Here is a 13,310-nt window from a genome sequence, read left to right on the forward strand (position 1 = left end):
TCTTCAGGAGAGCCTGGAAAGTGCCTTGATGGGGACCCACCAGGAACTGGAGATGTTTGGAAGCCAGCCCGCCTACCCCGAGAAGCTGCTGCACAAGAAGGAGTCGCTGCAGAACCAGCTCATCAACATCCGAGTGGAGCTGTCTCAGGCGACCACGGTAACCTGCCTGCACACGGGTCTGCATCCGGGGGAGAGCCGCCCCACCAGGTGGTGCTCTCCTATTCCCCATCCTCCTTGGAGGGCCAGAGCAGGATGCTCCTCTGGAAGGGGCATAAACGAAGACTTTAACACTTGGGAATAGGCAGCCAGTATGCTAGCCTGCTCGGGCCATAGTGTCCACCAAGAACACTGGGGAATTTCCCACCAACTATACACGCACCAGGGTTTGTTCAGGACAGCGTGAAGTCGGGTCACTTATTTCCTTAGCTGTTCTAATACCTTTGCTGCCCACCTCTGTCCTCTGCCCTGGAGACCCAGGATGTTGGCAGCAATGCCGCTGTCCTGGTCATTTCCTGGTGGGCACAGGGCAGACATTACAGTACCGAGCGCCTTAGTAATAGCTCGAGGGACCGCAGCAAAAACCCCAGGAAAATGTGGCCCCAAAGGAGGTCAGGCTCTAAGCTCTAGAGAGCAAACACCTTCCCCCGGCTCCTTTCCTTCTGTCCTCCACTTTCAGTCGCCCCGAGCAGGAGGCTGAGGGAGGAATGTCACCTGCTCTGGCTTATCCACATGTCTGGAGAAAATGCTGTTTTCTCTTTAATTTGGTTTGCAGAAGGATGGGCTGTGGCATCTCTTATAAGACTAGTGTTTGGCTGTCCCCAGAATGTCGCAGCCCTGGGCACTCTCCTCCTGGCCTGCTGGTCCTCTTCCCAGACCTGCCAGACCTTAGGCTCCATGGCCCCAGGCCGTGTGGCAGGGTGAGGAGGAATCTAGGCGATGAGATGGCAGCTCTCTCAGTAAACCCTCCTCCGCAGGCCCTGACGAGCAGCACCGTGGAGTATGAGAACCTGGAGTCGGAGGTCTCTGCTCTGCACGATGACCTCTGGGAGCAGCTCAATCTGGACATTCAGGTGAAGAGGGCCCTGGGCAGGCTGAGGTTGGCATGTGCTTTGAGTCTTCCCTTTTCCTTTTTGTTCAAAAGCGACCAAAGTGGCTTCATTTCTTGCTTTAGAAATTTCAGAGACTTAAGGCGAGGAGTTGGTTCTAAGACAAAAGACAAGGTTCAGGGCTACTTAAAGCAGACTCTAAATTTCAGGCTGAAGATAATATGGGATTCTTCACTTCCATCAAATCATAGGGGATGGAGTCAAGCAGAAGCCTGGGAACTTAGGTTAGGCGTCAGGTGTTTTATGACTGAAAGGATTTAACAAACCCATAAATATAAACATAAGAGAAATATGAGTCTCTCTCATGATGTCAGAAGAGTAGGCAGTTCGGCAGCGATCCACTTGGAAATTTTAGGATAGGAAGAGGCTTTCCTTTCTAGGGCTGGTGAGAAACACTGCACCTGGAGGCAGGTGTCTGGATACGTTGACCTTGGGGCAGCTTGTTCTTTTCTTCCCTCTGTCTTTTCTCTACCCAGGCTCTGCCTCTTCTCTACCTGGCTTCGCAATCCCTATCTCTTTGATGCAGTTAAAACCCTGGTTTCCCATATTTTCTTATTTCCCTCTGGATAACAAAACTTACCACCCCAGCCTTGCAGCTGGTTAGGTAGGGTGAGGTGAAGGCCCTCCTGGCCCAGAGCACCCAAATGCCACCAAGTCCTGTGGGCAAGCCTCGCTTTCAACATGCATGTTTTTTTAGGAGGTACAGTAGTGTCGTGGTCAAGAGCACCAGCTCTGGGAACAAACAGACCCAGATTCAGATGGTGGTTACACGACTTACTAACAGATGGTCAGGCACGAGTCCCTCCGTCTCTGAAGTGGGGACAGCTGCTGCCCTTGCCTCATAGAGTTGTACAGCCAAAATGGGTTAGTATATGCAAAGCACTTAGTGCAGTGCTGGGTACAGGGGAAGGGTGCTAAATAAGTGGTAGCTATTGTTTTTCAAAGAGTGGACGCTGTAACTGAATATAGTTCATGAGTATTTAGGCATACGTTGGGTGTGGGTGTTACAAAAGGGCCGTTTGGATATGAAGAAAAACAGGAAACTAGACGCTGGAAAATAGGCTACCATAAAATGTCCACCATAGAGGCCTTTGCTCCAAGACCACCCTGGTCTCCCCTGGGGGTCTCCGAGGGGCAGGCCCTCACTCTCTCTCCCTAAAGGGACTCTTTACTGTGATGACAGAGCCCTCTTCTCTGGCAATTCAGACCTCTGTATTATAGATGCTGAAGAGACAGAGGCTGCCTGTGAAAAAGATGAATGTGCTAGAGTAGTGTGTGTGTGCATGTGTGTGCGTGCGTGCGTGCATGGGTTGGAGGGATATGTGTGTGTGTGCACTAGAGGGATGTGCATGTGTGTGTGTGCGTGCGCGCATGCATGGGTTGGAGGGATATGTGTGTGTGTGCACTAGAGGGATGTGTGTGTATGTATATGTGTGTGCTAGAGGGGATTCTGTGTGTGTGTGTGTGTGTGTGTGTGTGCGCGTGCGCGCTGGAGAGGATGTGTGTGTGCTGAAGGGATGTGTGTGTACTGGAGGGATGTGTGTATGTGTGTGTGTTCTGGAGGGGTTGTGTGTGTATATGTATGTGTGCTGGACAGATGCGTATGTGTGCTAGAGGGATATTTGTATGTGCGCATGCACATGTGTACACAAGGCTCCTGCCTACTGCTGATCCAAGGGATGCAGAAGGCTGCGATGCTCCTCAACAGCCACTTCTTTTGACCTGCTCTGTGGATATTTCAGAATGAGGTGCTCAACAGGCAAATCCAGAAGGAGATCTGGAGGATCCAGGACGTGATGGAGGGGCTCAGGAAGAATAACCCGTCTCGGGGCACAGATACAGCCAAGCACAGAGGTAGGCGCCTCCCGCCGGCCTTGGGGCTTCTGGCCTCACCAGAAATGCTCCAGTGTCTCTGGCCCCTGTCCCACACCTGCCAGCTCACACTTCTCCAGGCCCTTACAGTGTGCTCAGAGCCAGTCAGGGCCTTCTCAGGGCTCCAGAAGCTTTCCCGGTCCCTGGGATGGTAGGTAGGGCTCCCTTATCCCTACCCTCAACCCAAGAGTAGACCAGATATACCACTCAGAGATGATATTGACCCTGATACCCTAGACTCCTCCCCAGAAAAGGTCAAAGAGCACCTGGGCCTCCCTGGCCCCTAAGCCCATGGGCCCCTTGGTAGTCTAAGACCACTACCTTAGTGTCTTCCTTCAGCCGTGGAACCTTGGGCTAGCTTCCTCTGACATCTCGGGGGCAACAGTGTCATTTCCTTCCATCATCTTCCCCTGTCCAGCATACCTCTTCAGCCTGTGACGCAGCCCCTATAAGAAGTACCTTTGATGGGCCCACGTGGCCCTGAGGCACTAAATCTTCCCTTCCACATGTCCGGGTCCTCCCCTGCGTCCTCCCCCTCGGAGCCCATCCGCACTCATGGTCACATACCACCTCAGCCTTCATCTCTCTCCTCTTGTTTTCCCTAAGGAGGACTTGGCCCCTCGGCCACCTACAGCTCCAACAGCCCTGCCAGCCCTCTCAGCTCCGCCAGCCTCACCAGTCCCCTGAGCCCCTTTTCGCTGGTGTCTGGCTCTCAGGGGTCCCCTACCAAGCCTGGGTCCAATGAGGTAAGCTGAGAAAATGGAGTAGAAGGTAGGTGGGGAAGGGAGGACCAGGTCTTCATCTGCCTGAAACTACACAAATTCTGTGCCATCTCTTCCCCAGTGGCCTCCAGTCCTAGTGCTTTAGTGCCCTGTCTAAGGTAGTCATTCTCACATCCAATCTGGTGACCTTCCCCCCAGATTTACCTGCTCTCATCTCCCTCTGCCTTCGCCAGCGTCCTTTAGGGAAGTCTCTTCTGGAACATCAGGATGGTTAGCAAAGATACCAAACACTTCACAGGAATTTAAATCCAGGATTGTTCCAGGGGGTAAGAAGATTGAGGGCTTGTGTGGGGAGCAGTTTCATAGTCAGTCAATCAGCAAGTGTTTACTAAGACTCTACTGTGGGCAAGGGATGGTGGTGTCCTCTCAGAAAGACACCGCGCCTGCCCAAGACTTTCGTTCAGGGAGCCCAGTGTCCAATGGGGACCAAGACCGATTCACGGTAGCCGCAGGAATGTGGCGCTGTGTGTCTCAATACCGAACCACGTGGTTCAGACCGTAATGCTCTGATGTTCCAGAGAGAGGGTGGGACTTGAACTGGGCCATGAAGCACTGAGACAGGTACAGGAACAAGGCATCGCAGGCAGGAGAGGTGTTGGAAGCACAGGTTCAGGGGTGGGAATGTGTCCAGTATGATGGGGAGGCAATGAGGAGAGAGCTTTGGAGGAGAACTGGGGAGCGATGCGGAGTGGTGCGCAGGTGGGGGCTCGGTGGAGGAGAGCCTGGAAGGCCAGGCAGAGAGCTAGGTTCGCAGGTAGAGCTCTGTCCTGACCATGGGTGGGTGTTCGGTGATCCAGGGCCCACCGGATCTCAGCATTGCCATCTGCCTCCTGCTAACGCTCTTTTCTCCTGCTCTCACAGTGACCGATCTCGCTCCTAATGCTCTGGCTTCTCTCTGCCTCAGGAGCCCGGCCCGCCACGGCCTCCCCTCCCCAAAGCCTACGTGCCCCTGGAGTCTCCTCCCACTGTGCCTCCACTCCCTAGCGAGAGCCGCTTCTGGCCATACCCCAACTCCCCTTCCTGGCACCGCAGTGGCGAGACAGCCAGGGGTCAGGTACCCAGCACCCTTGGGTCCTGGAGGGCAGGGGTGGAGGGAGTGGGACAAAAGTCCAGGTGAGAGGGCAAGGCAGGACACTGAGTCATTTCCCCATTCCAATATTAATTTTCCCTCACCTCAATTTCTGCTGGGCCCTCTGCCCAGTCAGACTCTGGGCTAAAGAAAGGCTTGAGATACACAGGCCCTTTCCACTTTTGCTCTCCTTGGACAATGGGGAAATGAGTTGCTGCCCTACCCTGTGCCAGGTTCCTGGGCAGCCCCCCACCATAGGTGACGGCATGACCCACTCCCTACCAGCATGACCAGACATGGGAACTGAGGGATCCCCCGACACAGACACACACTGGTACTATTCCAATCCTTGCTCTTGTCCACCCCAGACCTCAATCCTCCCATGCTCTCTCTCTGTCTCTTCCTTGCCTGTGTTCTCTCTAAGCCTACTAGCCCCTGGACTATACGGATACAGGCCCCTTTCTCCCCTGTTCTGGCCCCTTCTCTCACCTAGATCCCAGCCAAGATCCAGGGGAGATGTGCAGTTAGGTTTGGAAGAGGCTGCATCATGAGTAGACATAGTCTCGTGCCTGAAATTGGGAAACCCACATTCTCACCTCGGTTCAGCTACTGGTATATGCATAACCCTGAGGGTCTGCCGAGAGAGGTGGACAGAACAAGTAACAGCACCTCTGTTTTACAGGCAAAGGAAGTTGGTAGGACCTCCCCATGCTCTCTAGCTGGGCTAGAGTGGAGGTTTCTGACCTCTGGCTTAGGCTTCTTTCTCTGTGCCTCTCACCGGGACTTAGATTCTTCAACTGTATAATTGAGGAGATGGTGCAGATGATGGCTGAGGTCCCTTCTAGTCTCATGATTCTGTGAGCCACAAGCTAAGTGCCCCTTTCCCGTCCCCAGAATCCTGGTACCAAAGCTCCCCTGGTTCTTTTGCTCCGGTCTTGGGCAGGATCCTGGCAGAATCCTCAGAGATCCTTGGCCTTGTAGCCCCCTCCCCTCTGGCTCATAGCAAATTTGTGCTTCTTGGAGGGGCTGGCTGGAGGTTTGAGCCCTCATTCTCCAAGATGGCCTTACATTTGCCAGCCTTATGCCTCCCTGCCCACCTTCCAGCTGACACACATAGACTGTCCCTGTCCCATGTTTTCAAGGGTTTGTGCTCCAACTATTGCTAACCCAAGAAACATCACCAGGGACCCAATTCCTGGCAGTCACTCCAGTGTCAAACATCTTGTCCTTTCTTCCCAGCCCAAGGCAAGCTATGAGCAAAGCAAGAAAGAGCCCCACCAGACATCACTCCCGGACACCTCTAGAGACATCAGCCTTGTACCCACCAGGAAAGAGGTGGAGGCAGAGAAGCAGGCAGCTCTCAACAAAGGTACCGCTGTCCCATCCTTCCTAGAGGTAAAGCTGAGGGTCAGAGAGGAGCCCGGGGTGCGCGCTCACACCCAAGGAGAGTACTTATCCCCCAGAGCCTTTCATCTCTGCAGTGTGTGAGCCTGAGCCCCTCTGAGAAGCAGGCTCCCCTGTCTCTCTGCCTTCCTCTCTCCCACTGGCTGCCCTTTCTTCCTGCAGTTGGCATTGTGCCCCCACGGACAAAGTCACCCACCGATGAAGAAGTGACTCCATCAAGGGTAGTGAGGAGGCATGCCAACGGGCTCCCCAATGGACTCTCCTCCCGGGTGAGTATTCTCCTGCAGGCTTCGAGAGCTCAGGCAGGCTGAGCCAGGCCGGAAGCTGAGGGGCCTCTGTGTGTCCACCTATCTGTCACTACTGTTCAAGAAACCCAGGGCTGGAGGAGGAGGCAGAATGAGCAGGAGGAGGGCAACAGCCCCACGGAGGAGGCGTTCTTCTTTAGGTAGGCATGTCGAGGGACGAGGAAGATGTGCATAACAAAAATGAAAGAATATTTAACCAGTGGTCAGAGCCCAGTGTGCTGGCCCAAGGCAGTGTATTAATGACCTGGGGCTGCTAGGAAATTAACAAAATGCCACTAATTTGGTGGCTTAACACAGCAGAAGTTTATTCTCTCACAGTCCTGGAGGCCAGAAGTCTGAAATCGAGGTGCCAACAGAGTTGCTTCCTTCGGGAGGCTGGGGGTGAACCCGCTCACGGCCCTCTCCCGGCTTCTGGTTACTGCTGACAGACAGTCCTCGGTATCTCTGGCTTGTATACACACCACTCCACTCTCTGCCTCCACCTGCACATCACCCTACCCTGTGTGCCTTCTCGTCTCCCGTAAGAACACCCATTACTGGTTTCAGGGCCCACTCTAATCAGGATGATCTCATCTTGAGATCCATAACAATTATATCTGCAAAGACGCTATTTCCAAATAAGATCACATTCACAGGTGCTGGGAGTCAGGACTTGGACATGTATTTGGGGGCCACTATTAGACCCACTATAGGGAGGCTTCCCAGAGAAGGGAAATTGAAAGGATTAAAGAGGATGGAAAAGCTGGTTGGAAGCTACGGCTGCTGTCACAGCCCCGTCTCCCACTGCAGCAGGAGCGCCCCAAGAGTGCGATATTTCCGGGCGAGGGCAAGGTCAAGATGAGCGTGGAGGAGCAGATTGACCGCATGCGGCGGCACCAGAGTGGCTCCATGAAGGAGAAGCGGAGGAGCCTGCAGCTCCCAGCCAGCCCAGCCCCCGACCCCAGCCCCCGGCCCGCCTACAAAGTGGTAAGTGGTAACGTCCTCCCAGCCCCCCACAGGCGTGGCCTGGCATCTGCTGGCACTGCCCACTCCCAGAGTGGCCAGGCTGGGCCAGAGACATAGGGGGCAGGCTGGGGTTTAGAGAGGAAGGGGGCTGGGGAGGACCCAAGCTGGGCATCTGGGAGAATTGAGCTGGCTTCTCCCTACTTGACAGAAAAGAGCCTGCAACAAGTTTTTCCTTTTTTGTGTTAAAATGAAAAATAATTGACAAAAAGGGTTGCCTTAATTGTTTTAGTTGGCATGAATTGTACAAAATCCAGTTAATAGAGGATAGTACAAAATCCACCATGCAGAAGTAGCTTATACACATTTCTAGAACACTTTCTATGTGCTGGGTATACTGAAGATAATCAATAGTTCAGCATTACATGGGACAATACAATTCACAGCTCCCTTTCACATTATCCCATTTCGTCCTTTCAACAATGTGAGGTTAGGAATTATTATCTCTATTTTAGAGATAGGGAAACAAAGTCACAAGAAATTAAGGGAGTCCTGGGCCACACAGCCATTAAGCGCAGAGCTGAGAAGCATCTGCCGAATTTTTCTTTCCAGTGAATTTCAGAAATATGGAAAAATTGTGACTCACAAGTCCTGCCCTCAGAGAGTTTACATTCTAGTTGGTAGACTGGAAATTCTATAATATGAAATGATTAGAGACCAGCGTAAGAACACTAATTCAACTGCCCAAAATATGTGGCACAGGAGTTGAACACAGAGCACAGCAGGATGGGGAAGGACAGGTGCTGACAAGAGTTATTGCTCAGATTTACCTTCAGGCCGTTGCAGGTGGGCAGGCTCTGGATAAGCAGCATGGAAGCAGTGAGATGGTGGCCAGATTGGGCGTGTTGGGAAGGGACAGTGAGGACATAGCATGGTCAGGACTGCCTGGTGGCACCAGTAGCAGTGGACATGCCATCCGCTAGGTGCGTCGTCACCGCAGCATCCATGAAGTGGACATCTCCAACCTAGAGGCGGCCCTTCGGGCAGAGGAGCCTGGCGGGCAGGCATATGAGACGCCACGGGAGGAAATTGCCCGGCTTCGAAAGATGGAGCTGGAGCCCCAGCACTACGACGTGGACATCAATAAGGAGGTGAGCAGAGTCCAGGGGTGGGGGTGGGGGAGAAGCTCTGGGAGGGATGGAGGCAGTGACCTGGGTCCCTCCACAGCTCTCTACCCCAGACAAAGTCCTCATCCCCGAACGGTACATTGACCTGGAGCCTGACACTCCCCTGAGCCCCGAGGAGTTGAAGGAGAAGCAGAAGAAGGTGGAGAGGATCAAGACGCTCATTGCCAAGTCCAGGTAACAGTTAGGCCAAGTGAACCTCCACTTCTTCTGCCCACCTGGCACCTAGGACACCTGGGGCACTAGTGCTACTGACTCCAGCATCTCAACACATGTCGTTGGGGACCCTGAGCCTCTCCAGCGAGGAGCAAATAGAGGCAGTGGCTCAGGGCAGCGGACTGGGCCCAGCCCTGCAGCCAGGACAATGAAGCTGCCGTTGGCCGTGCAAAAGATCTGCCAAGCTCATGCACGTGCTCTCATCACCAGGTTGCCCCCTGGTGACTTCTTTTCCCCTTCAAGGCTGCCCTAAATGTTTACTTGAACCTTCTAATTCATTTTAAAATGTGTGGGTAGGGGTCCCAACATGTGTTTTGCCAGGTCCCTCTCACCTTTGGGGACAGCCTTGCTGGAGACCAGAGCCTGCACATACACAGCCCCTTGGCCCCCCTGCCAACCTCAGTCCATCCCCCCCAAGCCAGTTGGACCATCCTGTCCCCCCACCATGTCTGTCTGTGCCTCTTCAGTATGCAGAACGTGGTGCCTGTCGGCGAGGGGGACCTTGTGGACGTGCCCCAGGACTCAGAGAGCCAGCTGCAGGAGCAGGAGAAGCGGATTGAAATCTCCTGTGCCCTGGCGACCGAGGCCTCCCGCAGGGGCCGCATGCTGTCTGGTGAGAGGGGCTGGGCCTCGCTCTGCCAGGGAGACCAGCTGACCATGTGTAGGGGAGGAGGCACGGCGCTGCGAGGGGCCAGGGATAGAGAGGAACAAGGCCAGGGAGATGTCCCTCGAGGTCAGGATGAGCATTTGCTGAGCACCAGGTATTGTGCTAGACTCGGTGGGTGCACAGGCCCAGAGCTGCTGACATGTAGGGAGTCAGAGCCATCATGACCCTATTCTCCGCTACATGGAGGAATGGCCGAGGCCATGCAGAGAGCACAGGGAGCCATTCTACCCGGGCAGGTTGGGAAAAGTACAGAGAAAAGGTGATAAGTGACTTGGTTGGAAATGATAAAAGGATTTACCAGTTGTGGAGTGGGGGCCAGGTATTCCAGGGCGCGCTTTCGCTTCCCCTTCTTGCTGCACGCGGATAGGCAGCGCAAGAGAAGATGGTGCAGGTAATGAAGGAGCTGAGAGCGATACAATGATCACTTTGGCTACTGACCCCAACCCACTTTTTGCTAAGAAAAGATGAGTCTGAGGAACTGAGAACACACTGGTACACTGTGAGGTTAAAGTCAACGGGGGCTTAGGACATCGCCCGGAATCGATGAGAGTATAATTGGCAAGAATGAAATGAATGAGGATGGGAAGAATGAAAGAGATTCTGTATGAACAGGAGCATGAAAGGCAGAGGAAAGACGGTGGTTAAGCCTGGGAGACGGAATATTTCCTCCCCCTCGAGACAAGATGGTTAGGACAGAGAGGGAGAAAGAGAGCGAAGGCTTTGGAGGGCAGTCAAGACGGATGTCCCAGCAGGTTCTGGGATGCCAGGTTTGTGATGACTTCAGTCGAGAGGCAGAAGCAGGTGTGCCAGCCATGGTTATAACAGCCTGGGCAAGAGTCAGGCAACAAGCAAATAAAGATTGTGGCTCATAGCTCAGCGGAAGGGATGGTGTTTCCTGGTGGTGATTAAGAGGGTTCGAGTTATGACTCTCTGAGACTCCAGTTTCTCATCTGAAAAATTTGGAAAATTCAAATCAAAATACCTGTCTGATGGTGTGAGAAACAAACCATGTGTGCTAAGCACCTAGCACAGCGCCAGGCACGCAGTAGGTGCTTGATGAATGCCCGCCAGCTGTAGTAGGTGGTGTTGGTGATGGTGGTAGTAGTAGTTGAAACAGCAATAGCCGAAGTAGAAATAAGAACCATTTGTGTTTTTTCCAGCTATTTTAAATATGAATATTTTCAGAAACCAGGGGGGTTTAGGCTACAATGAAATGGATTTAAGCAAGCCTTGAGGAAGAGCCTACTGGCAGTTAGTGTATGATGAACCTTAGAAGGGTGGCCAGGGAAAGGCCCTGGAGGTATTTCAGAGAGAGGCTGTCAGTGGGCTGGATTTGAGGCAGGAGAAGGGATGGGCTTCAGAGAGCCCCATGCTGCAACCAAAAGGCAGCAGAATCAGTTGGGCTGCAGGGAGGCCTCTGTCAAACCTCCCTGTAGTTTAGCGGTAAAATGAATTGAACCTTCCAAAGATCAAATTCCTTATGCTCTGGGCAAAAAGCAACTTCCTGTTTCAAGGGTTAGAGCATACAATACTGTTTTTACTGCTTCCCTCTGCCCCTGCCCCAGCCCCTGGCTCTCTGTACCATAGCTGCCCAGCCAAAGGTTCCGTGAAAACAAAACCCACCTGGCCTATCAGATTCCTGCTCCGTACGTACCGGCTTACATTTCAGGGTCTGTGCACTGAAAGCATACAGTCATCTGGCTTTTGCCAAAACCCCAACTATTTGAAAAATGGCTGTGGCAGGGCCAGACTTAGCCCACTGTTCCCACCACCCCTGGCATATGGCCCAGATTCCCAGAGCTGCAGCTCTGCCAGGCACAGCAAAGACTGGGCACATGAGGCGTGGGTTTAGGTCCATGCTGGGACCTGTGTGTATGGGGATACTGGACACGGGCCAAGAGGACAGTGCAGCGGACACAGGATGTAGAGTTAGTGCCTGAGTGTGAGTGTGTGGTATGAGCAGTGATGGGAGTCGCAGCGTTTGTCAGCCTGCCCCGTGTATGCAGATGTAGCAATTTTAGATTCGTATGTGTGGCATGAGGTCACATGCAGTGTCTATATCGGTAATGTTTGTGAATACACATGTATTTGTATGTATTCAAGTGTGTGATATGGGAGGGAGGGAATGTTTGAGTCAATATAGGAGTGTGTGTGCACACGCATGCAAAATGTCTATGAGTGTTGCGTGGAGACCCATTATTTATGAGTACAGGTGGTACTTGATAAGCTGTTGGAGTGTATGTTTATATGGGGGTACAATACAGGGTGGAGGTAGTGTTTATGAATGCGTGTGTTCGTGTGTGGTTGGCATTTTTTGCCGTATGGGATGCTAAAAACTTATTTGTGTTTGGCGCACAATGTATGTATTGCCGTACTTGTGAACATCTACCTGTGTGTGCGGTTCTGGGAAGAGCACAGTCTCATGAATGTGAGTATGGGTGACCCATTATTTGTGCATGCAGATGTGGTAGTACTGTGGGCACACATTATAATACCACATCTGTCCAGTATGTACCTGCTGCATATGTGAATTTTAATTATTTCAATGGATGTAGTCCTAATATAATATTTCTCTCCCTTCTTTAAAAGGTTATAGTTAACATAATGAATCTTCTTGTTCTTTCTCCTTTCGTATCACTGTAAATACCCTTGTTTTGCTGACCTCTGTGGAAGGGATGCCCACAGGGGCTATAAGGATACGGATCTGTTTATAGCTATAGAAATGTTCTCAAACTGTTAACACTTCTAAAGTTGTTATGTCTACTTTTTTACAAAAGATTTCCTCTCTTTAGTTGTGCCTTCTTATAGATGTCAATGGGCCTCTCAACTTTTATCTCTCTTTTAATTTTCCTGTTTCTAATCTCCCATGAGTTAGAAACCCAGGCAGTCGCACCTATCAGAATTGTGTATAAATAAGAGTAACTGGACTCCAAAGATCTCTATGAGTAAATTTTAAGAGCTTCATTACATGTCCCTCGTGACATCTCTTTGGCTTCCTTGAGACAATCCTTGCTTAGCTTTTGGGTTTTTGATTGTTTTAGAGGCGGAGATGACCAGATAACCAGCCATCGTGATACATACGAACACACAAATGTTGTTTGGAAAGCGTTTGTGAACGTATTTGTATGTGAAGTTAGGTGTGCTGGGCCATGTGGAAGTGCACAAACACACATGTGTGTGAGTTGTGTGCAGTGAGTGTAAAGAGGCGGTGTTGCCGGATCCCATGCACCGTGTCAGTGTTGTGTGTGGCAGACACAGCTTCCTGCTTGCGAGCGAGCCCCGTGTCTTCCTATGGGTGTGTGTCCATATGCGATGGGTGCCGCACAGGGCAGGGAAGGTGACGAGGCCCCAGGCAGGGCGGGGAGCAAGGGAGCAGGAAGTTCAATGCCAGGATTCCTCTCTTGGAGGAAACACAGTGTGACCCTGGCTGAGGTCTGGTTCGTCCCCGAGCCCCAGTGAGGAGGATCCTCTCCCCTCCCCCTCCTGCCTCGTAGCTGCGCTGAGGGTCACGAGGGCCTGGAGACCGCGTAGAGCTGGTGCCTAACACCGCGCTCGTCTCATTGTTCACAGCATGGAATGATAATGATAATAGAGTAAAATCTCATCAATTCAAAGTCTCCACTTTAAAGTTTGTTCAGGGGTGGATGGAAGTTTGCCTTTACTGGATTAATGCGAGAGGTCTTGAGTGACAGTGGGGCACACGTTTCTGAACCTTTGAGCCTAAGTTAACAGAACTCGCTTTCAGCCTGTCAGAAGCCTCCGT

At 52.2% G+C, this 13,310-nt stretch overlaps 1 protein-coding gene across 6 annotated transcripts in view; it reads left to right on the forward strand.

Annotated features, from left to right (window-relative positions):
- Window positions 1–13,310, forward strand: part of PLEKHA6 (pleckstrin homology domain containing A6) — a 135,072-nt gene that overhangs the window by 119,932 nt on the left and 1,830 nt on the right. For all 6 annotated transcript variants that reach the window (XM_015597825.2, XM_025040525.1, XM_025040527.1 and 3 more), the window contains 10 exons: window positions 8–157; window positions 975–1,070; window positions 2,849–2,960; window positions 3,585–3,724; window positions 6,069–6,198; window positions 6,396–6,502; window positions 7,328–7,504; window positions 8,464–8,631; window positions 8,708–8,841; window positions 9,348–9,493. In XM_015597825.2, coding sequence (XP_015453311.1) covers window positions 8–157; window positions 975–1,070; window positions 2,849–2,960; window positions 3,585–3,724; window positions 6,069–6,198; window positions 6,396–6,502; window positions 7,328–7,504; window positions 8,464–8,631; window positions 8,708–8,841; window positions 9,348–9,493 — 1,360 coding nt within the window. The remainder of the gene's footprint in view (window positions 1–7; window positions 158–974; window positions 1,071–2,848; window positions 2,961–3,584; window positions 3,725–6,068; window positions 6,199–6,395; window positions 6,503–7,327; window positions 7,505–8,463; window positions 8,632–8,707; window positions 8,842–9,347; window positions 9,494–13,310) is intronic.

This window comes from Pteropus alecto, unplaced genomic scaffold, assembly GCF_000325575.1.
Source record: "Pteropus alecto unplaced genomic scaffold, ASM32557v1 scaffold359, whole genome shotgun sequence".
NCBI lineage: Eukaryota > Metazoa > Chordata > Mammalia > Chiroptera > Pteropodidae > Pteropus > Pteropus alecto.